The sequence below is a fragment of the Kogia breviceps genome, chromosome 14 (assembly GCF_026419965.1).
Source record: "Kogia breviceps isolate mKogBre1 chromosome 14, mKogBre1 haplotype 1, whole genome shotgun sequence".
NCBI lineage: Eukaryota > Metazoa > Chordata > Mammalia > Artiodactyla > Physeteridae > Kogia > Kogia breviceps.
The window spans coordinates 17,459,972-17,487,594 of NC_081323.1; the positions used below are offsets into that span (position 1 = coordinate 17,459,972).

Sequence of the window (27,623 nt, forward strand, 5' to 3'; positions counted from 1 at the left end):
AAAAAAAAGATAAGAGGAACTAGTTCATCACTGCTGTAATTTGCATTTGCATTTTAAATATGTTTAGGGTTGACTCTGCATTCACATCTTTAAGTACTTCTATTTCCTGCATTCATCTTTTTATTTGGTTTGGAACTTCTTGATTCAGCTACATCATTGCTACCCCTCTCCAGACTCTTCTGTACCTTGAAGGAACCTACGGGCAGGTTGCAAGTCAGGGCCTCCTTTGCTGAAAGCCTGGGATGCCATGTGACTCTCATCCTACCCTTACCCAAACACCTCCCTTCTAGGCATCCCGAGTGTCTTGAGGGAGGTGATGAGAGGGGTTTGAGACCTTTGCTAAGCTCCCTTCTCTCTGTTCTCTGTCCAGCTCCATCGATGCCTGAATATGACACAGACACCCCACTGAATGAAACAGACACGACCATCACAGTGATGCTGAAGCCCGCTCAGTCTCGGGGAGCCCCTGTCAGGTGAGGAGGGTTCTTAACCTGGCGTTTGCCATTTTCCTTCTCTGCGCTGTTCACGCCTCCAGCTGAAAGATGTCACTGGCTATGCCCATGGGCAAGACTGGCCAGGAGCAAGGCTTCCTGGAGGAAAAGGGTCCACAGCCCCAAGCCCCGTTCAGAGGGGCTACTGAGCCAGGAGCCCTGTCTCCCTACTGTGGGCCACTGGGACTGGTTTAGCAGGAATGTGCTGATGGGGACCTGAGGAGGGCTGGGAGAGAACTTTCTGGAACACACCTATGGTAAATGTATTTAGTCCAGTTGGAGGCCCAGAAACACAGTATCCTGGCAAGATCACCTTTACGCGTCCAACTGCCATTAACAGACAAGTAGACAGATTCACTGAATGCTAAAAACAACCTGCTCAGAGATTATGAAGGGACATGACCTCAGGGCTGGTCCTGTTTATGGCCTTGGTGTTCCACAGGGGACTTGAATTCAGAGTCATACTGCTGATTTTAACAAGAGGCTGCTGGAGTCCAGGAGTGTACCTACAGCCCAGGCAGTGAAAGCATCTCAGTAGCTAAGCTGATCCCATGGAGGTCCATGGGCTCACTGCTGTCAGGAAGGCGGTCACCTCTTTTAAATAAGCTACACTGTGTACAAGGGCAGCAGCTCCGATGTTGACTGCTGGCTTTTGCTCAGAGCTCAAGGGACTACAGACCCTGAAAGCCAAGCAAGAGTGTTGAGTAGAACAGCTTTCAAATTAGCTCAGTTCAGTTCAACGAGCATGCATGGAGTATTTTATATGCCAGGAATGGAGCAGCGTACAGGGGACAAAAACGATTCACTTATTCATTCATTCGATAAACGTTTCTTGAGCACTCACTCCATGTCAGGCTCTGTTTAAGTGCTTGGGACAGGCTAGTGAGCTAGCTGTGTATAACTCATGCTCTAAAGAAAGTCAAACTCTAGTTACGGAGACAGAAATGTGAAACCATAACTGCACTGCAGTGCATGCTTGTGGAGATGCAGATAGGCCATTACGAGAGCTCACAGGAGAGAAGTCCCAGAGGAGGTGACACTGAGCTATATCTTAAATGTTGTCTAAGATTTCACCAGAGTGGTAACAGGGTCCAGCATGAACAAAGGTATGGAGGAAGGAGGAAGCTTGCCATCGCGGGGAGCAATCAAGAATCGTTAAATTTGCCTTCGCCTAAAGGTCAAGGCAGGAGTGGTGGGGTGGGAACAAGGGCCATGTTTGAGAAGCTCAGCCTTGTTTGAGGGGCCCTGGGGAGCCACTGAATAGCCACATGCAATGTCTCTTTTATGATACTGTAGGCTGGGAGATCAGCCGGGAAGGAGGCGATTGAGATGCTCTAGTTACCTGTTTGCCAACCTGGGCCCAACTCTACCCAGGAATTACAGGCACTGGAGCAGATAGAATGAGCTGCCAGTTTGGAAGTTCCCATCTATTCTATAGACTTTGGAAAGTGTTCTATCCGAAGTAAGGTGGGTCTTCAGGCTTTCAAACAGGTGTGGATCGAGGTTGTAGGCACCTGAACTAAGAACGTTTGCCTTATATTCTACACATAGGTTGTTCCAGGACTGTCCTACCTGTGATGAGCTAGAGCAGGTGGTGGCTCTGACATCAGACAAGGAGGTGTTGAGTTACCGTGTTTCTTCCTGTTACTCTTATGCCACATTGTCATTTACTTCCCTCTATACACTGAGATACATTATCCTCCTTTTCAGATGAAGAGACTGAGGCTCAGAAACGCACAAGGGCACACAGACAGGGAGTAGGAAGGCTGAGCTTGAACACAGGTCCTCCAGGTGCCCAATCACACATTCCATCTTGGCCATCCATGTCTCACCTCCCCTTCACAGCCCTTACCTCTGTCATACAGCAGCATTGGGCATGTTTCAGAGTCTCAGAAAGCTTCCCAGATGGCAAGAGTCTGGCCCAGGAAAGAGAAGCCCAGTATTGTACAAGTTAGCAGCTGACCCAGGGTCAGAGGCCAGATCTGCCCTAAAACCCAGGACCTTGCTATGGTAGACCCAAGTGTCACCTTTCATTGCTACAAGCCTACAAAACAGTCCGCAAAAGAACCTGGTCAGCTGGCACCCCACTGTGTGGCTTCTTGGTGGCTGTGGATTCAGCCCAGCTTCCCACAGTCTTCTGGCTGCTGTGCGGGGCAATGAAAAGGATGTGAGTTCGGTGGCAGTGAACCTGGGTTCAAATGCTGATCTAATGCTGCTGTGTGACCTTGGGCAAGATACTTAATCTCTCTGAACCTCAGTTTTCCTTATCTGGAAAGAACAGACTGGAGATATTTCACCAAAGCTTAATGAGATGTACATGTGAGCCAAAGCAGCGCAGACTGTCAGAGAGTTAGTTCCTTTGTTAGCTTTGCTTCTTCTCTGTGGAACTTAGGAAGTTCTGTTCAAAATGGTTTTTGCAAATCCACCCCACTATAGGGTCACAGTGTTGCCCGCTTCTTTCCTGTTCAAATGTCCAAAGCTGTTCGAGACCCTAATTTCAGGGTAGGGAAGGAGGTGCTTTGCTTTTTCCTTAAGAGCCCCTAACTTCTTTCTGGCACAGATTCAGAAAAATGTCTTTTCTAATTGTCCTGAGAAATAAGTAATCTGTGTCCTTCCTAGTGATAGGAATAAAGTTAATCTTTGCACAGAGGATCAGGGACCCATATCCTCAGCGTGAATCAGATTATATGTCCGTGAACCTCGGAAAACTCCTCAGTCACCTGAACACAGATGGAGTAATTGTCACCATGTTTTATTGGGAGACTCCTATGATCCAAGAATTTAATCTCTACCAACCTATGAGCAGTACTATTATCTCCCTGTTTGAAATGAGGGCACTAAAGTTCAAGGTCACAGAGCGTGTAAGTGATGAAGCCAGGACTCGTACCCAGGCCTGCCTGACTCCAGAGACCAGCAAATCGGTCGTCTGAGCATCCCAAACCCGTGTTCTTGGGAAAGCTTTTCTAGCCTCCACAGAGAGAAGCCCCTTACGCTTTCCTTCTGAGCCTGCAGACTCAGTTTGCACATCCATTTAATGGGCTCGTGCATCCTAAGGCCACAGTAAATTAGTAGGTGGGAATGGAAGTGCCCCAGTAGCGGTGAGAAATGACGGTTGGCAGGGAGTGAAAAACAGGACAACTCTACAAAACCGACACAGGGACTCAAGAAACAAGGAGGTCCACATGCTGTAGCCCCTGCTGCCCCTCACAGCCACGGGTATTCATTTGTTGTTCCTGGTTCACCCTAAAAAATGTACCATTAGGTGCCACGTCTTCAAGTTAAAAGAGCCAGCTAGCTTCCATTCGATGAGCGCGCACCGGCCGAGTGCCTGTCACTCTATGTAAACTGTTTGCCTCCTCACAGCATTGCCGTAATAGCCTCCCCATTGTGCAGATATGGAAACTGAGATACATGGAAGCTGAGTGCATTGACCCAAGCCATGAAAAAAGCAAGTGGTGCAGGCAGAATTTAAACCCCGTTCAGCCGCCCCTAAGCCAACACTCACATCTCTCTAGCCACGCCACCTCCCTAGGAGAAAGTCCTACGTGATGTATTTTGGTGACATTTCCAGCGGAAAAAAATTTAAAATAAATGTCACTGCTCAAAGGGGCAATGCCTGGTGTCTGGAAAAGTCTGGCTGCTTTTCTTCTCAAGGCCCTAGATCACTGAGGGTGGGTAGACACTCAGTTTCTGGAGTTATTTTCAGACTGTTGCTTGGGCATTTGCCAAGAAGGGAAGAGACTAATCAGTGCCAGCCAACAAGGCTTCCGGGACAACCGCAGTGACAGCAGTGGAATATCACAGTAGACTTCAGTTACTTTAACCCTTTGTCACCTTGAACTCGGGGCACTGGAGTGCCCCGTGGGAGGCAGCTGACCATTAAGTCATTCAACAAATATTTATTGAGCAGGAACTGAGGTAAGCAATGAGGATAGAGCAGGAAGCAAGAGAGACACACACCTGTCCTCCTGAGGCTTATCATCCAGTAAGTGTACATGTGAACGGGGCAGGGAGGGGACCATTAAGCCATTAAGGAAACAGGATCATGAAACCAGCAAAACCAGATAACATGAAGCCGGTAGAGACAGTGACTGTATTGGCTGAGAGGAGGGGTAGACGGGCTGGAGAGCTGGACACAACCCAGGCAAGCGGACCAGTGTGGAGTCCTGCAGGCAGGGGAAGCACGAGCCTTGAGAAAACAGCAAACTCACTCGGTGACCACAGGACACTAAGAGCTCTCTAGATGCACTGGGTCAAGGATGCCCGGAGTCGTGTTTTATACTCGCTAGTTCCTTTCATTCCATTGTAGTGTCTGATCGTCACTTACCCGGTGGGTAAGCTGCACGGGAAATACCATCTCCGTCTTAGAGGAGAAGCTGAAATCTAAGATGTTAAGTGATTGGCCCAAAGGTCACGGAGCTCATTACACGTAGAGCCAGTCCACGGACCGAGCTTCCTGCCTCTGAGTTCATTGTTCAGAGTTCCTCGTGGCTGGGCTGTCAGATGATGCCTGGGTGACCTTCTGGCGGTATGCTGTGGAGTGAACCTCTTCCACCTAGGGAGTGAGGGATAGACAGGACAATTCTGGTTGCGTGGGCGCGGCCAGTAACTTGTGAAGCCCAGTGTAACTCTCTCGGAGTGGAGAGTCTTCCTGTTCTCCGACAGACTCACGCCTGAGCCTCAGGCCACAGCCACACAGGCTGTTCTTCCTCCTCCTTGCAGCAATGCTCTGACCCTGGTTGAGCCGAACTCCAGCCCCTGCTGTGTTGCTTGCTGCCCCTCTGAAGCCCTGTGGCTCTGACTGGTAGGAGTGAGAATGCAGGGAGGCCAGGAGGGGCCGGGAGGGAAGGTTGCTGTGCGGGGGCTCCTGCACCCTCACCGCTCCAGCCAAACCACCTTGGCAGTGTGGCCTCTTTTTCTAATACCCCACAATGGAGATTTATTGCTTTTGCATTGCTTTCCCCAGGCCTTCAAAGATGTATTGGTTTTTAAGTGACAGAATCCCAGAATTGCTTAAAAGCTCAATCAAATAGTGACTAGAATCTAATATTCAGCTCGGCACACGCCAAGCCTTCCTCCCCCACACCCCGCCTGTCATGCTGGTGTAACTGTAGTAACCTTCATAAGAAAGTAGCTGGGCCGTGAATTAATCACCCATAATGCAGTCCCTGAAGGGAAGTAAGTCCAGGGCAGAGCCCCAGATTCTGTAGCAGACCCTCCTCTGGACCCGCAACGGGCTTCCTCGAAGATGCCTCCCCGACCCCAGCCCCTGCTCTCTCCTTCCCATCCCGTCAGTCCCTAGGAGCTTCGGGATTAGCTCTTTCTTCTCCCTCCTACCACTCTCCACCCCGCCCTCCTGACCTGCCAGGGCGGCTTTCTGGTCTGCCTGTCATAAGTTCCTCTTTCTTCAATCCCTCCCCCACTGAGGGACCGGTGGACTGGTCTTTTGGAAGCACAGATTGGATCAAATTAAATTTCCTGCTTAAAATTCTTAAATGGGTCACTGGCTTCCTACCGCATTATGTTCAAGCTTCTTAGCATAGAATTCAAGGCCATCTGAATCTGGTTCTGACCTTCCTTTCTGATTCCATTAGCAGGTTTTACTCAACAGCGCCATGTACGCTTCCTTCATCATTCTTTCAGTAGCTTTTAATTGTGTTATACATTTGTTTGTATGTTTTCTTTGGTTTCGTTTCTTGCATGCCCCTCACTAGACTGTGAGCTCCGGGCAACCTGGAAGTTTGACACTAATGGATTCCTTTCCCTGGCACAGGGTCTGGCTTTCGTAGGTAGTCCAAAAAACAAACAAACAAACAAAAAAAAAACAGAAAAAAAGGGCTTCCCTGGTGGCGCAGTGGTTGAGAATCCGCCTGCCGATGCAGGAGACACGGGTTCGTGCCCCGGTCCGGGAAGATCCCACATGCCGCGGAGCAACTAAGCCCGTGAGCCATGGCCGCTGAGCCTGCGCGTCCGGAGCCTGTGCTCCGCAACGGGAGAGGCCACAACAGTGAGAGGCCCGCGTACCGCAAAAAAAAAAAAAAAAAAAAAAAAAAAAAAAAAAAAAAAAAAAAAAAAAAAAAAAAAAAAAAAAAAAAAACAGAAAAAAAACAACAGCTAAGTAAGTAAGGAATTCAGCCAATCTGGTGGTACCTGGTAGATAGAGGGTACTGGGACAGTAGAGATGCGCTTTACAGGCCCTGCCTTTTCCTGCCTCCTTTTCTGTGAGAGCTCAGTCCAATAGAAATGCCTGCGTTGATGGAAATGTCCTGTATCTGCTGTCTGATAGAGTCATCACTAACCACACGTGGCTATTAAGCCCTTGAAATAGGACTAGTGCGATGGAGGAACTGATCTTTAAAATTTTTATTTTCATTAATTCAAATATAAAGAGTCACACATGCTAGTGGCTACTGTTTGGACGTGCAGGTCTATAGGTAAGATAAACAGAAAAAGAAACAATGCAGATGAGCCTGTGTGCTTGGTTGGAGGTTTGTATGAGAGTTCAGTGCGGAGGCAGCCATCATTAGCCTGGTGAGCTCAGGGGCCAGGAGGCCTTCCTGGAGGCAGTGTTGCCTGAGACCTGCCAGAGGAGGAAGCGACACGTGCAGGAGCTGAGGCAGGGGAGGTGCATGTTGTGCTCAGGGCACAGTAGGCCGGGGCACAGAGATGAGGAGAGAGGCAAAGAAGTGAGCAAGAGCGAGGTAAAAGTCTTCACTTGGGATTTGGACTTCGTCCTGAAGGGTATGGGGAACATTGGCAGGCAGATGCCCAACTTTTTGTTCTTCTCTAAGCAGTCAAGCCCTTGTCTGTGCCATTCTCTCTGCCAAGCACGGCATCCTCCACCTCCCCAACATCCAGGTCAAATCTGCCGCATCCAGGACCATCCCCCGTTCTGCAGCAGGATGCATCAGCTCTGCCTTGGGCTCCCACGCTGCCCTGTCCCCTCCCCTGCGGGGGACTTGCAGTTTCAGTCTCTACCAGCCTGTGACCTCCTTGTGGGCAGGAACTGGGGTCCCACAGGCTCAGACCTGAGATCTCTCGTGTTCTTCCTGCCACAGCTGACTTCCCAGTTGGATACACTGGAACAGCAGAAGCTCCTAGAACGAGATCCCCTTATGCAATTGACTTATCTGATGGCTTAGGGTCAGATTCTTAATTTCTCTGAACCTCCAGCTGCTTGTTGGTAAAATGGGAGTACCCATGTCACAGATTGTTTTAAAGGTCAAATAAGCTAAAATATGTAAAGTGTCATTGGTAGGTGTTCACTTTGCTCCTGGGGTTGGCCAAGCTGTTGAGACAAGGGGTGGCTGCCTGCCCTGCGTAATCCCGGCAGGATTATTCTCTGAGCCCTGCTGCAGCTGATGCCCGTTTGCTAGGTGTCCTTTACCACTGTGTAAGATTCACCGCAAGATCGTGCTGGCGTGCGTGTGACGTGTCAGGGAATGTGCTGTTGTCTCCAAGGGTGTCACAGAATCCTCACAACGATTCTCAAAAATGGATTCTCAGATTTGAGCACCTCTCAGCAACACCAAATCAAGCAGACAGGGCTAGGAGGTCTCAACCACTGAAGGGCCAGCAAAACAAGGGCTAAGAGCAGTGCCCTCTACTTGAAGGAGGTGCCGCTTGGTATTGTGAAGTCAAAGTGAACAGATCCACAGCCCCTCAGGAAGGGGTGTGGAGACTCCCGTGAGCTCCCTGAACTGAGACCTTATAAATACTGGGACCAGAGTGGGTACATGGAGTCAGAAGCAAGCAGGAGAGGTGAGACCAGATCCCAGGAGATGAATCATGTTTATCTGTTCACTCATTCATTTGTTTATCAATTCAGTCAATAACTATCTACTTTGAATTTCAGCAAACAACCACATGCCAGAAGCTGTGCTGAGCACTGGAGACCCAGAAATGAGCTAAATAGGCCCACCCGCTGCTGACCTCCTAATGGCGGATACAGCTCTGAACTAACAGTGCCACAGACACTCAGGACAGACTGTTAGGAGCCGTAGCCCATTCTCATGGGGTCCATGTCACCTCCCCATCCCACCTCTGATTTCAGCTGTGGCTAAGCTGGATAGTTCCGTGCAAAGTTATAGGATCCTACCTCCAGCACCAGCACCCACCCTTTTTTCCTGCCTTTTGGCCCTAATTCTTTCTCCAAAGCCCCATGGATCTGGCTTAGTCTGAGCAAGCAGGTACAGCTCAGGAAGGCAAATAATTTAGTGCTGCAGGGGAACCCCTCAGCCAACGTGGGATGGGAATCCAGGCATCAGAGCCTTGCCTCCCATCCTTTGAAAGGACCATTCTGGGGTGCATGCCACACGGTTCCTCACACATCCCCAGCAGGACTGAGCCCCGGGTTCCCACAATGGGAGCCTGCTCGACAGTGCACCCTTTGTCGGTTTTTCTTCCTTCTGTGTCTCACTTTTTCCTATAAGAGGTGGGTCAGCCCCAGATGGGGCGGTCAAGAGATAATGTGAGGGAAACTGAAAGGAGGCCGCTAGGACTGCAGTGGGGAGAAAAATGCAAGAGAGGACGGCACGTGATGAGACTGGATGTGAAAGGGCCAGGTAACCCAGGGCTGTGTTATTGCCGTAGCAAGGACTTTTATACTAAGAGCAACGAGGCATCAGAGAAAGGATTTTAAGCAAGTGAACAGTATGATCCATATTTTTTAAAAGGTCTTTCTGGCATCGGTGTGGAGAACAGATCAGAGAGGACAAGAGCAGCAGAAGGAATAGTTGGGATCAGTTATAGTTGTCCCAGTGAGCAATAAAGGTGATGGAGGTCCTGCAGTTGAGGAGGTAACAGGGGCGAGCCTTGGCGATGACTCCTCTGCAGGGCAGGGGGTGGGTATAAAGGACAAAGACATTGTCCAGGGTGGTTCCCAGGTTTCTAGATTGGTTAATGGGATGGATGATAGTGCCATTGTCTGAGCAAAGGAACACAGAGGGAGGGAAAGGTCTATGAGGATACTTTATCCAGGAGGGGCCAGCGGTGGTAAAGGTGGTCTGGGAACTGAAAGGGAGAGTTAACGAACCAGCTGGGCGCGGACAGGCTGGGACCAGATGCATGGTTTGGCGAGCCCTGGGGACCTCTGGGGGACCTTCTCCAAGGTCAGTTAGGACTTGAGGTTCGCTTTCCTGGGCTGCTTGAGGCATAGTGCACAGAGGGTGCGGCTCTAGCTTGGAGGGCCAGCGGTATGTCACACCGAATACTAGGAGACAGTGTGACATGGCAAATGGCTTCTAAGGTCACTGCAAGTTCTCTCCACTGCCTGATGGGAATCCACGATCCAGCTGCATTTGACAGCTACAGCTAGTTCAGACTAGAAATTCTGAAATACAGAGCGCGATGAGCTACAGCGTGAACTGGAGATCCAGCCAGCTTTTAAAGAAAGAAGAAAGTCTGTTGGGAAGTAAAGGAAACAGTTGCCAAATTTCCTGCAGGATTCCTTTGATAATTGTGAAGCCCAGAGTGGGATCACGTAAAGCAGTCACAGTAGGGTTTCGCTGGTCCATGGAGCTGCCGTGAGAAAAACTGGCATCATTACCATCTGATTCTCAGATAGCAGCATGCGATGGTGTCCTGTTAAGGTTGGGGAAATGAGAATTCAGAGGACTTATTTAACATGGGGCCGCCTGAGTCCCTGTCCACGCTGGTAGAGATGAGAAACTGCAATTACATTTAGATGTTCTTTCTCTCAACATCACTTGTTTCACTTAGTTCCCCAGCTCTCTGGGCTGCCTCTGCCGGGGTCTGGAGGTGAGGAGTCCTATGATGTGGGGAGATGGGAAGGAGGCACTCCCCTATAAACTGTGAGATTTAGCTCTGCAAGTGATAGCACTTGTTGCCAAGTCTCACAGCCTGCTGGGATTTCATCACACCGGATTAGGAAAGAGGAGGAGACACATACAAGAAGAAGCAACCCGAAATAAGGAAAAATGGGGTAAATGCTACTGCAGAGCTATACCCACTGGGGCTGTCCCACGCTCTAAATATGGCAGCTAATGGGACGTGTAACTGTGATTAAAGAGACTTGTAACTACTACCAGTGAAGCTACCAAGGGGACTCGAAGTGTGGCACCGAGCTGCAGTCAGAAAGATCATCCAGGAAAACAGAAGGGAAGAAGGGTGAAACCCAGATAATTTAGGTGGGTTTGCATTTATTTCAGTACATCCTAACTGCATGGCAGGTCTTCTTTGATCAGCCCCTCAAACAACCCAGCTTCCCAAGAATTGGCTCTGGAATTACATGATGCTGGATCATGTTCCTTAGGCTCCAACCAAGGAGGAAAAAACAGGTATTTCAGGAGGAATATTTTAGAAGGAGCAGGCGCAGTTGCTGAAACATGAAGAACGAAGGAGTGTTCTATTTTGGACCGTCTGCCATCTGGACAGATGGAGACAGAGACTGTTACTGGTGTGAGGGAAAGGAGAATGTGGTCGTCATGTTCACCTCCTACCATAGGACTATTTAAGCTCCCCAAACCTGGAGTGCTGGAGAGGCATCAGAGCAGGGGGTTTAGATTTGGGAATCATTAACACCCAGGTGGTGTTTGAAGCATGGGGAGGGGTGGATGAGCTTATCCAGGAAGAGTGTAGACTAACAAGACAGAGCTCTGTGAAACTCTATCAAGGAACCACACAGGAGATGGAGAAGGAGTGGCCAAAGAGGTAGAAGAAAAACCAGGGCAGAGTTAAAACATGAAAGCCAAAGGAAGAATAATTTAAAGAAAAGGAGATGGTTGACATGTTGCGATTTGATTTTTCTCTAAGAGCTCCAAGCAGCTCTTACAGTAGAAAAGAAGGAAGACACATAACTTGACCCAGGACATGGGAAAAGGAAGATGATAATATCAACCGAAGTGCTTAAAAGTGGACCATATGGTCCAGGCTTGATTAAAAATGCCTGTGAAGGTAGATGTGCAAATAATGGAGATACTGAGGGCCAGGCGACCTCAATGCTGTTGAAGAATCTGTGGCGAGGGTCCAAAGCTGGGAGAGGCTGGAAAGACAAGATATTGATATTTAGATAATAAGATGATCGAAGCTTCAGTAATGGAACCCTGCTATGGGATAATATGGCTCTGGGTGTGACTGTGTTGGCAGTGATGGTAGATGGATGGTAATGGATTCAAGGTAAAGCCAAGTATTTTAAAGAACGAAGAGGCCAGGCTATGGGTGGTAGGGCTGTCTAAGTAGATGTAGTTCTTAAAATGCTAAACTTCCCACCCTGAGGAACTGGTGAGACTCTTCACAAGAGCACCACTGACTCCGCGTGATGCTTCTCCTGGGTCTCACTTTTTCTCCCACTTGTTTTCTGCTGTGACCTCCACTTCTCACGCTGTTCTGGGCCCTGTGACCGTTTGCACCACTGCTTTGCCTCAGATCTTGCACAGCTGATAATGGATGGCTCTCAGTTTCTCTATCCGCCATCACCCAAAGGTCAGACTTTCAAGTTGGCCTCCATGAAGTGCATTTCCCTAGCCCAATCTCTTGATGTTCTTCTGAGCTAGTGCATGGATCTGTGCCACGTTAGAATCCAAGGGGGTTTCCTCTCATCCAAAAAGCATTCTGCACGATGCTCACTCCTGCTGCCTGCGGGGGCTCAGACTTGCCTCCTTTCAGCAGCAGTGAGAGAGGTGATCCTGAAAGCCCTGGCTTTTTAGTAGGAATAGAACCACTTAAAGGTTAGAGTCTCCACCATTAGGCAGAAGAAATTTGTACTTACCCCCTTTCCCAGTACAACCCATCCTTTTCGTGCCTGGCCACAGCTACTTGGGGTTTGCTGTTTAACTAGTGCATTTCTACTTGGGTGTAGGCTCACCAAGCAACTTATAAAGCTTATAAATGTATTAAGTAAATATTCATGGCCAGGGCAAGGGGTGGCAGCCCCAGTAGCACAAGGAGGGGTCAAGGGCAAAACTTCAGACCTACACAGTCCAATCCTGTAGCCACAGCTATGTGAGGCTATTTAAATTTAAATTAACTAGAATTAAAATTAAAACTTCAGTTCATTAGTTTCACTATTCACATTTCAAGTCCTCAGTTGGCAGATGTGGCTAGTGGTTACCATATTGAACAGCACTTCCATCATCACAGAAAATTCTATTTGACTGCATTGCTCTAGACTCTGGGAGGGCTGGTAGAAAGAGGTCAGGGCCCATATTTGGTTTCAAACAGGCTATTATATTAATGTAGGCACTTGAAGCCATAGGTAAAGGCCAGGAATCCTGTCATGAGAAATAAGAGATATAATGGGGGCTTCAAAGGCAGAAAATATAAGTCTCACCAAAAGCCAGAGGAGACCTTGGACTGGGCTGACGTGCTGCTGAGACCCTGACCTACTGAACTGGATTTCCCAAATTCCATTGCATCACCCTTGCCTGGGATAAAGTCTGGGAAATGGTTTAGCCCCAGAGTTTTCAAACTTTATCAACTATTAGAATCACCAAGAGACCTAGTAAATAGGGAGACCCCTGCCCATCCCTAAGGGTAATGAAATTGGTCCTGAGAATCTGCATTTTGAACAAGCTCCCAGAGGATGATGATCCTTCTGGTCTTGAACCACAACTTGAGTACCACCGGTTTAGCCTATAGGTAGACTCAGGTTTGGAGAAACGAGACTGTAACAGGAAACCAAGTATTTTCCTCTATGGTGCCAGTTGTGTGTTCATTCTCATGATTTGGGGAAGCAATTCTTTTACATTTTCTTTTAGTGTTGCCCCTGTGGGTTTTACAGCTTTTGGAACTCTTACGTCTTTTTTGGTGTATGTTTCAGCATGCAGATCATCAGTTTTAGCTTGTAAGGTCTGAGCTAGGATTCCTGCCGGCTTATCTCTCTATCCCTGTCCCCATGGGGGCTAAAAACATACCCCTGTTTTCTTACGGTGACGACAATGACTGGTGTCTGAAATACGTGTTGTGCTGTTGCGTGCTGATAGCATATCTGGATATATCACTTCTGTGCAGGTATTGGGGCTTAGGTAGAAGACAGATGCTGGGTGAGACTGAGAGTCAGTCTCTGAACAAATCTGTATTCTTTCATGGAAGGCTAGAGCAGCCTGGGAGAAACAAATCCATTTCCAACTTTCACTCTATAAAAAGTTCCATATTTTCTTAGATCAGGCAAAATATATTGAGTGCCAAAATGCTGCAGCAATATGGGCGCGTCACTCAGCTGGCTTGGGATCTGTATGCATTGTCCCCCCCGGGGCCAGTTTTGATTATGTTCTTTTTCCCTTTATTGCAGTCAGCAAATCTGCATTTGCTATTGTGGGGAGAGCAGGAAGAAGAGAGGAAAAAAATGAAGGTTTTTAACCTTCAGAAAGCTCAGAGGTTCAGTCTGAATAAGCATAAAAACTTTTCCGTGTGCCTCTGAATTCCTTGAATTTGCAGAACTGCTCAGAATCCCAAGAGAACTACCTTCCACAGAGGATTCAGGCCCCACTTTGAGCTAAAAGGCAGAGCTGAAGTTAAGAGAGAGGATCAGAATTAGGGAAAGTGGGAAAAGGAATCAGTGGTGGAAAAAAAGGAGTTTGGTCCCCATCCAGGCTAAGTTTCAGCCTATTGTTCAGTTTCTTCAATTCAAAGCCATCTGCTTCCACGGCTCTCAGATAATGTCTCCCCTGCCAGGACACCCTTAATTGAAGTTAGTTTCCAAGAATAGTTGTCCAAAGCAGTTCCCAATGGTGGGAATGTTTTGAAAGTCACAATAGGAGTTGAAGTTTTCGGTTGCAGATGTCTACGCATGAGCCAGATGTTCAAAAGGCATCACGTGGTCTGCAGCAGCCTTCACATTTCCAAAGCCAGGAGTTCTCTCATTGGCCTGTGTGACTCACAAATGGCTCCTTTGAAAGTGTCACCATCTCTCCATTCGAAGACCTATAATACCGCCAGTGTGAAGGGAAACAATCACTTCCATTCAGGTTTAGAGCAGTGTGTTTCCCAGGCTTAATTATACCACAGGTATATAAATTACAGAAACATGTTAATGCTCCCATGATTAAAATTATAGAGTGCCTAATTGAAAAAGCATAAACTAAATTGAAGAATTACTAATTATAGTTTGCTTTGAGGTGTTAATTTCCTCCATAACGCATGTGTAATTTCTGGGAACCTAAACAGGTAGCCTCTTGTGTCAGCACATAGGCTGCAGACAGATGGGCTAGGGCTGTAATCTTTCACTTCAGCAAGTTGACAAGGGAGGCTTAGTTCAGGCGGGGAGAGCATTGAAAGGGAGCTTGGGGAGGTGGTAGAACTGGTGAAGTTGACAAACCAAGGTCTACCTAGTGGGCATCTGGACCAAGGAAAGATGAGGAGCCCTTGGAAAACTTTTTCCACCTGCTTTTCTCTTCCTTCTCCAAAGTCTCAACACTTATCCCAGTTAGTTTTTTTGCGCCTGTAAGACAGTGGTTCTCAAAATTTGGTCCTGGACCAATGTTATTGTCTGAGAATTTGTTAGAAATGCAGATACTCAGGCCCCTCCCCCTGACCTGCTGTATCACGAACTCTGGGGATGGAGCCCATCTGGCTGTTTTAACAAGGCCTCCAGAAGATTCAGTTTGAGAAGCACAATTCTGAGGAGTTGGGTCCCGGATAGCCGAAGTCACATCCAGCTGAGCTTTCTTGAGCTCCTTCTCTGGATCAGAACCTGTGATTGGTGACTTCCCAAGCATCATTTCATTTTATACTCCCAACATCACACTGAAGTAGACAAAAATGCTCCCTGTTTCTCAGGTGAGAAAACTGAGATCCAGAGAAGTTGGCTTGCGCAGCTCATATCTTTGAGAGCTGTAGGCCTTGTCTGTAAGCTTTTAGGGAGACTCAGAGGCATTACATTGTCCCTTTTTTTCACTGCTGTTACGTAGTTTTCATCAATATCTTTACTGACCAATGGGTTTTCTAAGCAGTGTAGAGCTGGAGGCTGAACCGCTGCTGAGAGTGACTTCCAGGTGAGCCACGACTTTGCTAATGTTGAGTCTGATTGTAGGACGAGGAAGGGGGCTCCTAAGTGTTTGTAATAATTGATATTTAATGGCATAGATTGTTAGTATGTATTCTTTCTGAATAGTGATGTGAATTCTAAGTATAAAAGGCCACAGCTCAAAAAGATACTCCTTGGGCTTCCCTGGTGGCTCAGTGGTTGAGAGTCCGCCTGCCTATGCAGGGGACGTGGGTTCGTGCCCCGGTCCGGGAGGATCCCACACGCTGCGGAGCGGCTGGGCCCGTGAGCCATGGCCGCTGAGCCTGCGCGTCCGGAGCCTGTGCTCCGCAACGGGAGAGGCCACAACAGTGAGAGGCCCGCATACCGCAAAAAAAAAAAAAAGATACTCCTTGATTTTTGGAAGGAACTCCCCTTGCATAGTGACCCAAGCAGCTGTGAGCCCCCTATTGGGGACTTTGGGGACCAAACGAAATAAGACACACTCTGTCTCCATCTCCTCTGTACAGACATCTTGGTTTTCTGAGCTTCCTGTTTTCTAGTCTAAACACATCAGGGTCTCTCTCTCTCTCTCTCTCTCTCTCTCTCTCTCTCTCTCTCTCTCTCTCCCTCTCTCTCTCCCTCTCTCTCTCCCTCTCTCTCCCTCTCTCCCCGCGTGCGGTAGGTTTTAGCCAATCCATAGCCATCTGAAACCATAAACTTAATGTTGGAGGTTTATATCACTCCATCAGGTTTTTGTGCAGTTCTTAGCCATTCCCATATGGTTGAAAATCTGGGTCCTTTCCAGTTATTTGTTGTTATAAATAACCCAGCAATAAATATATTTATTCATGCTTTTCTTTTGGTATTGTATCTTTAGATAGGAAAAAAATCCCCACAAGTGGAATTACTGAAATGAGTAAAATGGAACTAAAATATATTGAGTGCCTACACTTACATTGTCAGGCACTGACAGCCAATTCATATATATTAACCTTTTTCATTCTTTAATTAAAAAAAAACCTCAAAGTAACAAGCGCACATAGTTGGGAAATCAAATAGTCAAACCATTCTCTGCTCCACATTTTTCAGCCCCCTAGTCCTGTGCCCCAGAGGCAACTGCATTTTAATTCTTTGCCATTTCTTCTGGGAATTGGCAATGCCACTACATAATGTGCTATTTTAAAGTTGCTGGGCTTCCCTGGTGGCGCAGTGGTTGAGAGTCCGCCTGCCGATGCAGGAGACACGGGTTCGTGCCCTGGTCCGGGAAGATCCCACATGCCGCGGAGCGACTAAGCCCATGAGCCATGGCCGCTGAGCCTGCGCGTCCGGAGCCTGTGCTCCGCGACGGGAGAGGCCACGGCAGTGAGAGGCCCGCGTACCGGAAATAAATAAATAAATAAATAAAGTTGCTGATTACAGACATTTATCTATTTACTTCCCGCTATTATAAATGAGAATTTGTCTGTCTTGAATCATCCAGCTTCCCAATTTAGTTATACCACTAGTTTTAGTTAAATAAATATACAATAGCTAACTCTATAGTTTGACACAAGCAGGCTACTTCAGTGCCAAGTGATATACTATTTTTATTGTAGTCTTGTATGATTAACTTAAAGCTCACTATGTACTAGACACTGTTTTAAGTCCTTTATCTCTATTAACTCAGTTAATTCTCATCAAAACTCTATGAGGTAACAACAAATTGTATCCCTGTTTTAAGATGGGAAACTGAAGCGCTGAGAGGTTAAGTAACTTCCCAAGATCATGCAGCTAGTAAGTTGCTAACAGACTCTTAACCACTATGCTATACTTCCTCTCATTATTCTTCCTGTTTTGTGCAGTATGTTTTTAAAAATTCATCATAGAATGTACAAGTATTCTATTTTATGCAGGCAATATCTTTATTATACTATTAATACATTTTTCTTCCAACAGAGCTCTACCATTTCAGATTTACTATTAAATACTTTTTTTCTTTGATTTTCTTGGTGTTTTTTTGGTCATTTTGTTCTATTTTCTGGAAAAATAACCAGCCTTGTCTAGCATTTGTTTAAAACTTCAGCAATCATGGCTTTTCCTTTTAAGAGCTATTTACTCTTGTCTGATTGTATTTTTCTCATAGCGTCACTTCTTGTTTTTGGAAGCAGTCATTTCTTTTCTGAGGATAATGTTTTGATTTGGAGAGTGATAAAGGTTTTGCTGATGCCTGTATTATCTCTGTTTCCTCTGGAGTCATTTTTTCCCGTTTGAATTGACTACTCTCTTTTGTGTTGGGGCATTTCTCACCTAACTGGTGAGCTTTGGTAGTCAGTGTTTAAAAGTAAGGTGTTGTAAAAGTTGACCAGAAGTGCTGTTTTGTGGGGGTGAAGGCATTCAGACTCTCCAGAGATGAAACTTCCTATCTCCTGCCTGAGGGGTAGGGGGTAGATATGTAGAGACCCATGTTCCAGGATTTGATGGTTTCAGGTATAGACTTTTGATCAACACCCCTATTTTCAGCCCCACATTTCACTTTCATATCCTCCACATTTTATTGCCACAAGACCAAAGTCTCACTTGAGATCCATTGGGCAGATCAACTCCATTTTTATTCACATCTCTTTATGATTTGACTTTCTTTATCCTGCCGCAACAGATAGCACTCTTCTGACCATTTTCAGTCTTTCAGAATTTTGTTGAACCCTCTCATCCACTAACGGCCCCTCTCCTGTTCTTTTTTTCCTTTCAGATTTATATGCTTTTTCATCTTTTACCATCATGTTAGTGGGGTCTCACGAGAGAGAGGAGGTAAATGGAGTGCATTAAATTTTCCACTTTAAACTAGAAGTTTACTTACATTACTGTCTAATCCAGTTCTCACAATAATCATTTATGGGACATTATTATTGTCTTCAGATTTCCAATATCATTTAAATATTTAAAGGAAGGTCATACAACTGGTAAGATTCAGAGCCAAAATTCAAATTTGATGCAGATTTTTAGAATCTATGCTCTTTCTACTTCCAGGTCATAAAGGTGTTTATGAGTCTTGAAAAGCTTTGCCAAATTATTTCCCCAATTTGATGAATCACTTTACAGTGCTGCTGGAATTGTATAATCCTACGTGTTCTACCATAACTTCACTGGGATGGCATATTATAATTTACATTTACTTTGATAATTTAATGGGTTTTAAATGGGAACATATCATTTTGATCTGAATTTCTTGGTGTACTGGCAAAGCAGAATTTTTTCCCTGTGTTTTATACTGTTGACGTTTCTTTTTTGTGAGTTATCTTTTTAACATTCTTTAACCATTTACCTATAGCAGTGACAGTGGTTCTTGACCAGAGTTAATTTGCCCCCAGAGGCAATGTCTGGAGATAAATTTGGTTGTTACAACTTGGGACTAGGGGCCGCTACTGGCATCTAGTTAGTGAATAGAGACCAGGGGTCCTGCTAAACATCCTACAATGTACAGGACAGCCCTCTACAACAAAGATCATCCAGCTAAAATTCTAATAGTACCAAGAGTGAGAAACCCTTGAGGATCTTGATAGCGCTTCTGGGTTTTTTGTTGTTGTTGTTCAATGTATTATTAGATCAGAGATTCTCAATCTTTTTGGCCCCAAGACCCCTTTACATTGTTAAAAAATAATGAAGTCCCAAAGAGCTTTTGTTCATGTGGCTTTTGTCTAACAATATCAATATACTCTATTAGAAATTAAAGCTACATTTTAAACATATTTTTAAAAAATAATAGTAAACTCATTACATTAATATAAACAATGTATATTTTTTAAAACAATCAAATTAGGGAGAAGAGGTGCACTGTTCACATTTTTGCAAATATTTTTAATATTTTTAAGACCGACTTGTAGAAGATAACTGGATTCTCATATCGGTTATGTATCAATTTATGTTGCCCATTGAATGGATATTTTATCCTTGATAGTTTGTCCTTATTTTGTAACATTATACATTGGTCATTTGAAAAAATTCACTGAACCATAAAAATCATCCAAATGTTGACACATTTCATTACACAACATCAAAGTATTATATTTGCTAATATCACCACCAAATCTCATCAGTAAAGTTTTCAAGTATTGGGAACCTAAGTTCACAGTGACAGACAACAAGTTTTCCAAGTTATAATTCTCACCTGAAGCTCAGTTATGAACAAATACCATCAGTGTCCCTGAAAGTGACAGATAAAATTCATTTATTTTGGAGGTATTTATCAAATATCCAAATGTGAATAACCACAATTTGTTAGTTATTCTTTCAAGAAAAAAAAATGGTGCTTCATTAAAAATGTGACTAGTTTAGCATGTAACTCAAACAATCACAGAAATGTTTTTCCTTAAGAAACCATAGTACTTCCATAAACGGAAGACATGATTTAGGCTTACTTCCTATTGTGTCACATGAATAGTAAAAAGCTGTATGCTCAAGGGTTGAAATGAACACTTTTCACTGCTTCATCCAGGACATTCTTAAGCAAAACTGGCATTTCTGTTTTTATATAGCAAATTTTTATGTGGTGGTGACAAATACAATGACAAGTACAGTTGGGTACCATACCACTGCTGGTAAAACCAGCAGTTTTACTCACTATTGCCTTTGCATTCAGTGCAAATAGCAACAGAGTGGAAGAGGCAAGTAAAGTTACTGTTAAAATCAGTTTGACATTGCAGAACCACTGAAAGCATCATAGGACTTAAGCTTTTGTCCATTTGGGTTTTGTCTATCAATATCAATATGCTCTATTAGAAATTGAAGCTACATTTTAAACATACGGTAATTAAAAAAAATAATCGTAAAGACATTCACAGACCACACTTTGAGAACTGCTAAATTAGATTGATTGTATCGTATCCAAGGGTCTTTTTGCCTCACATCACAAATTCAGGGCAAGGCTTCCACAGGAGGGTCTCTGAAACGTGTTGTATATAAGAATATCCAGTGAGCTTCTTCAAAGTTCATATTTCCAAGCCCTACATCGAGAAATTCTTAGTAGGACTCTGGAATTCACAGGCGATTCTGTTGTCAGATGGAGACCTGGCACCTACAGTTCTCCACACATAGGTGATTTGTATTCCTGCAAATAACCTCATCAGTGGGTTACATTTTCCCATAATAAAAATCCTCTAATTGGTGTTACTATACTTCTATAGCATTTATTTGCCCTATCTGGCACTAATATGCCAGTTATTATGATTAGTTTAATGGTTAATTAATAATCATTCCATTTAGCTTTTTAGAGCTTAGAAGATCTTTTTGAGGACAATTGATTTCGGATGGTCTTATAAAAAAGTGCTCAGAGGGAGGAGATATGGGGAGATATATATATATGTATAACTGAATCACTTTGTTATAAAGCAGAAATTAACACACCATTGTAAAGCAATTATACCCCAATAAAGATGTTAAAATAAGTAAATCAATAAAATAGGGGAAAAAAAGTACTCAGAGGATTTTCGCCACTTTCCTTTCCTTAAGCAAATGTCTTTGTTGCAAGTAGAGAATCCAAGGCACCCTATTGATTACTGTTTTTAAAACAGCCACTGTAGCAGCTTCCTCTGTAAAAGCATCACTATGGGTTTTAATCGTGAAGTTTGGAGACTGACTCCCTATCAGAGCTAGCCTTGTTCAACTTTATTTTTTTTTCTTTGCTCCTTTCACAACATAAAATGACTTTAGAAAACAACAATGACCTTTCAACTGAGAACTTGGCAGAACTTCCCAGGACATCTGAGGAAGAAGGCAGTATTGGGAGACCTGGGTTGAGGGAAACAGCCTGGCTTTCCACTGGGGGACATAAAAAGCTTCAGAATGTTTATTAAAAAACAAAACAAAATTAAAAAGGAAGACTTTCAGTTCCCCAAAGTGTTTTTTTCTTTTTTCACTTTATGGCTTTTCAAAACTTAATATGTAAAGGTATTAACCTGAAATCTTTTAAAATGAAGATTCTGATTCAGTAGATCTGGCGTGGGGCCTGAGATTCTGTGTTTCCAGCACATTCCTAGGTAATGAGGATGCTGTTGGTTCATCGGCCAATGAGTAACAAGGTCTTAACAACCTTCCGATTCTCCTAGCAGTTGTTGATAGGCACTGTTTTCCCTAAACATTGTTTATTACTTAAGTCTACGTAAGCTGTTTTAAAGTTTTTGTTCAAATGAGCCATTAACATTAGCTAATAGAGCTATTTATTGGTCAGTGGTGATTATAAATTCTTCTTTATACGTTAACTGTATCCTTGATTGATTGAAATGATACTTTGCAACGTGAACCTGAAAAATAACACTCTGAAGTTAGGTAGGGGTGGAGTATATTTATTAAAAATTCCAAAGTCACATTACTCAGCGAGGTAGAAGTGTATTCGGCATGGTTCATGCCACGTCACCCATGTGCAGAAATCCATTTGTCAATTAAAGATATGACACTACAGCTAGTTGTAGTATATTATATTAAATGATCATTTTCAGAGTTCTTTCATGTTCCTCATTATCTTTGATCCTCATTCATAATACCGAGGTAGTGAATATAAGTATGACTTTATTTTATCCTTTCATTTAAAATAGTTTAATTTCGATTCCTGACAAAAATAATATAAGCTTATAGAAATTATAGAAAAAATGTTAAAAAGGAAAAAGTCATTAGGATCCATCATGAAATATTAACATTTGGGATGGGTTTTTCTCATTGTTCTTTACCAAATTAAAAAATTAAGTTGAACATAATTTTGATCCTCCCTTAAATGTTGCATACTACTTTTGCCACGTATCGTAATAGCTATTATATTATCATTTTAACATTTTATTGATGTTTATTGGGTACATCTTATTTTATTTCTCCAAATTGTCAGCAGATCCTCTCCACATTTATTGAATACTTCTTGCAGTACTGCTGACTTGCGATGCTGCCTCTGTGTGTGTGTGGGGGGGTGGGTATCCCACTATATTCTTGGTTTGCCTACACTGTTCCATTAGGTCTTTCTCTTAATTGATCACTGTGTCTGCACGACCCATTTTAATTATAGCTTTACAAAACATTTTAATATCTGGTCCTCCTAATGATTCTTACTGTTCCAACTGTCCTTAGCTATTTTCACCCACTTCTGTTTTCCTGTGAATTTTAAAATCACTTTGTCATGTTCCCTAATGGAATTTAGTTTTAATTGATTTAAAACACTTACTTAATCCGAAATGGTTACATGAGCATGAACTTTTCCACGCTGAAAGAGGGCAAGCCTGTCCACCCACATCTTCACTATTTCTCAGGAAATCTGCCTCCATTCCTCCATGTAGATGACATCAAGAGCTACTTTGTTAAAATTGTGGTATTTTCTGTTATCTTTCCACTATTATGTCTGCTAACTGGGTTTTGCTGGTATTTAGGGAAACCTTGTGAGAGAGAGAGAGAGAGAGAGAGAGAGAGAGAGAGAGAGAGAGAGAGAGTGTGTGTGTGTGTGTGTGTGTGTGTGTGTTATCCATCTCATTTGCTGAAACCTCTTGTGAGTTTCTTTGATTAAATTTTAGTATCTAGTTTACCAGTCTAATAATCACATCATCTGTGAATAATGAAAATTTTGTGTCCTCCTTTACAGTTGTAATATCTCTTATTTTGGTTTTATGTTTTGTTGCATTGGGTAGAGCTTTTGGGGCAATGTTTGGGTAGAGCTTTGTGTTACTGCAACCTCCAAGACTTACCCTCCAGTAAATTTTTCTTATGTGTGATGTTAGTGGTAGGTTTGAAATAGCTATTTTTAAACATCATAATAAAAAATATCTCTATTGTATCATTTATCTTTGTGTCTTTTTAAGTCAGAAATGGATATTAAATTTTATCAAATGCCTTTTTAGCATCTATTCATATGATCACATTGGTTTTCTACTTGGACTTATTTATGTGTTATTTTCCTAGATTTTTTTTTTTATTACTAAATCTGTCTGTGTACCTGAGGTAAATGACCTGCTTATGGAGAACCAACTTAATAGCATATTAAAAGAATAATTTGTAACAATTTGAGACTCTCTCTCTCTTTTTCTGTCTTTTGTAATTGCTCACATAACATGGAAATTACCAGTTGTTGAAAGATTGAAAGAAATCATTGGAAAAGCCATCTGGCTCCAGTGTTGTTTATTCTAACTTTCTTTTTTATGGAATGCTTAATTAATTTATTGTCTTTCTTTTTTGTTTAATAATGGCTTTTCAGATTCTGAAAACAGGTTTTGTCCTGTCCCATAGACATTAAACATCATTGTTCTCATTGTAATAGTTCTAAAGTATATGAAATTGTGGTTTTGAGTTCCCGTTTGATATGAGAGTTACTTAGGAAAGTTCCTATTTTCCCCAATTGGAAGTTTTTATTTGTTTAGAATTTTGGTTTAATGACATCTGGTTCCATCTCATTATACAGAGGTAATATAGTGTATACCTTTCCATATACAGAGAATTTATTGATTTTTGTGAATGCCCCCTGACATTTTGATCTTCCATCCCAAATATGATCACTTAAGTATTAAAATATTATTTCCTTCTCTATCATATTTTCTGGGAGTAGCTTTCATAATTTTTTGTTTTATTTTTATCATAAATTCAGACATTTCAAATGTATACATACACAGCCTTTTGCTTTTCTCTTTTGTCAGTTGTTCTGTTGTTAAGCTGAAAAAGATTTTTGCCGCTCCAGATTATTTTTTTTCGAATTTCAAACCTACAAGCTGTTACAAGAATGGCACAATAAACATCCCTATATCCTCCTCCCAGATTCACCAGTTGTAAATATTTTGTCAATTTACTATTTTTTTTTCCGGTACGCGGGCCTCTCACTGTTGTGGCCTCTCCCATTGCGGAGCACAGGCTCCGGACGCGCAGGCTCAGCGGCCATGGTTCACGGTCCCAGCCGCTCCGCGGCATGTGGGATCTTCCCGGACCAGGGCACGAACCCGCGTCCCCTGCATCGGCAGGCGGACTCCCAACCACTGCGCCACCAGGGAAGCCCTGTCAATTTACTTTATGTCTCTTCTCCTGATCTCTGAAATGCTTGCTAGGTTAGTTGTAGTAATCATGACTCTTTAAAGCCTCCAGTTTGTATATCCTCAGAAAGAGGTCGGCCTTGTACATATCCACAGTGAGTGCAGTATCCAATCAAGAATCACACATTGCATTTGACTGCCATAGTCATCTTGAAATTTTTCAGTAAACAAATTAAATTTTGAACCGTTTGAATATAATGTGGTTAGTCATATATGGTGAAGCCTTAAATTTGGTGCTTTTTATCCTCATAATTATGGAATATTCCCAACACTATTTATTGATAAAATTTTGTCTTTTCCATTGCCTTGCATTACTTCTATTTCTATATATAAAATTCACACACACACATACACATGCACAGACATACCCCCTTTTTCGTTTTCTTTTAATTGTACTCCATACCCATGGTTTAATTATTTTAACTTCATAATATCCTCTAATATCTAGTAGTGGTTTTTCACTCACATTCCTCTGTTTAAAAATAAGTGCTGGACTATATTTCCTATTTTAAACAAATAGTAACCAAAATAATCCCGTTGACATTGTTAGAATTTCAAAATTGAGGTCTTCTACATCTTCGGGGCTTCAAATTGTCACCTAACTGACCTCCTATTTTATACTATTTGCTTTTTCCCAAAGAAAAACACATCAATTTGGCAAAAGTTGACATCTTTACAATATGTGATGCTTTCATCCAGGGCTTTAGCATTTCTGTCCATTTATTCATCTTTAGGTCAGCACAATTATTTAACACCCACTGTGCCAAGTCCTGTGCTAGGGACTGGAGATATTCTCCTATATCACTTAGTAGAGTTTTTTTTGTTCTTTTCCTTTCCCAAGTCAGGCCTGTACATGTCTTATTTGTGTTATCCTTAGCTATTTTTAAAAGGATTCTATTCTAAAAGGGTTTTTCCCTTACCTCTTCTAGCTTGTTTTTCATGTTGTACAGTTTATTTATCTCTATCTTCTATCAAACCACTTTACTGAATTCTTTTATTAATTTTAAAAGTCACTTGATTCTCTTCAACATATTAGGTCACAGTCATATTATGTACAAATGATGATAAATTGCTTTCCTCTCTAAAATGTATATCTCTTCTGTTTTGTGTCATTGCATTGGCCAGAATCATCCCATTTTAGATACAAGTTCTAGAGGTGAAATGACTTGCTCAGCATGTCAGACAGAGCTAGTGAGTGTTAAAGCCAGAACTAAAACCTCAACCTTGCTTTTTTGGTGCAGTAAAGGTCACTAAAATAAGGCCATCTATCTAAATATAACTGGCCCCATCTCTATCCAGTTGCTTTTTCCTAAAAGGAAGGTTGACATTTGTAGTGCTTACAGTCCTCACTTTAAATGACTTAACCTCTTAGGTGCAAACACACACACACACACACACACACACACACACACACACAGAGTGGGCATAATGATGATAAATGATATGGAGAAAAATTAAGCAGTGAAGTATAACAGGGTATAATGTGGTTGGAGTTGTTGTTTTATTTTTTTAATATATAATTTTTAAATTATTTATTTTGGCTGCACTGGGTCTTAGTTGCAACACGCGGGATCTTTGTTGCAGCATGTGGGATCTTTAGTTGCAGCATGTGAGATCTTTTAGTCGCAGCATGTGGGGTCTTTTAGCTGCAGCATGCGGGATCTAGTTCCCCGACCTGAGATCGAACCTGGGCCCCCTGCATTGGGAGCACGGAGTCTTACCCACCGGACCACCAGGGATGTCCCAAGGTTGGTATTTTAAATACAGTGATCATGTAAGACTTCTCCAGCAGAGGTGAAGAAGCAAGGCTTCCAAGGGTTGCGTATATCTGAGGGAAGAGCATTCCAGGCATCAAGGATAGTAAATGTGATGGCCTTGAGATGGGAACATGCCTATAGGGTATTCAAAGGACAGCAAAGAGGCCTCATTACAGAGGGCCTTGGAGACACTGTAAAGATGCTGCCTTTTACTCTACACAAGGTGGGAGGCATAGTGGGGCTTTGAGCACAGGAGTGTCATGACCTGAGTCATGTTTTTAAAGGGTCACTCCAGCCACTGTTTTGAGATTGCTGGGGGCAAGATTGGAAGCAGGAAGACCAGTTGGTAGGCTATGACAATAATCCAATCAAGAGATCATGGGGGCTTGATAGGGTAGTAGCTGTGGAGGTGATGGAAGTGGTCAGATTCTGGATATGTATTGAAATTAGAACCACAGGAGTTGCTTATGTACGGTATTGTGAATGAGAGAGAACCAGTGATTAAGAGAAAATACATGAGGGCTAAGTCTTCTGCATTATGGTTTAAAATATATCTCCACCCCAGTAAGTACATGCTCAGTTAAAGCTAGTTATACTTCTTTTAAATAGTTGAGAAGAAGATATGGCACTCTAGCCATCATCAGATGTTTGTCTGGTTTCTCCTTTTAAGGTTTCTTTTGATTTTATCTGATAATAATTAAAACTTAATTTGAACTCTTCAGTTGAATTGTTATAGCCCCTTTACACAACATATATTTCTTCTTTTAAATTTCTACTCAAAATCCACTTTTGTTAAATTTATTAAGTGCAGTTCAATCACAGGAGAAGAGTCCAAATGGAAAACAAGGCAAATCTTTGTGGTCTAATTTGATAACACTGTAATAATAATGCATGTAGCAGTTGTTTTGGCTCCAGCCAACTTTTAGAAAAAGCACTTTAGTCTGTAGAAAGAATGTTCTAGGCACACTATCTCATTTAACCCTCACACTATCCTGTAAGCACCCCTCTTCTCAGAATCCTTCCCTGGCCAAGTTCCTCCTTCCGCCCTCCCCATATTGAATTGTACTGAACAGTTAGTATCTGTCTCCCCCATCTCAGTTCTGAGCTCCCAGGGGCCATATGACATTCAAATTTTAACCTGCTACACTGTAGTCATACAATAACTATCTGATGAATAAATGAATAAGTACATGAAAGACAGAGTGGGCAGTAGATCACACAGCTAGTCCAGAAGCTAGGGAAAGATGCACATGCACATATTCTGATGCTAAACTGCAAGTGCATTCCTCTCCCCATTTCCTTGCCTCCTCTAATGGCTCTTGTGACTAAGCAAATCGTGAACAAAAACAGGAATTCCCAGGGCCTTGGAGTAAAGCTTGGCTAACTAAGACATATCATTGTAAATTTCAGTCTCATAGTTCCAAGTGAC

General features: G+C 43.2%; 1 protein-coding gene across 27 annotated transcripts in view; it reads left to right on the forward strand.

The window, feature by feature from the left end:
• PTPRT (protein tyrosine phosphatase receptor type T) overlaps window positions 1–27,623 on the forward strand; it is a 1,303,183-nt gene that overhangs the window by 1,023,638 nt on the left and 251,922 nt on the right. For all 27 annotated transcript variants that reach the window (XM_067013228.1, XM_067013229.1, XM_067013240.1 and 24 more), the window contains one exon: window positions 371–473. In XM_067013228.1, the coding sequence (XP_066869329.1) occupies window positions 371–473 (103 nt within the window). The remainder of the gene's footprint in view (window positions 1–370; window positions 474–27,623) is intronic.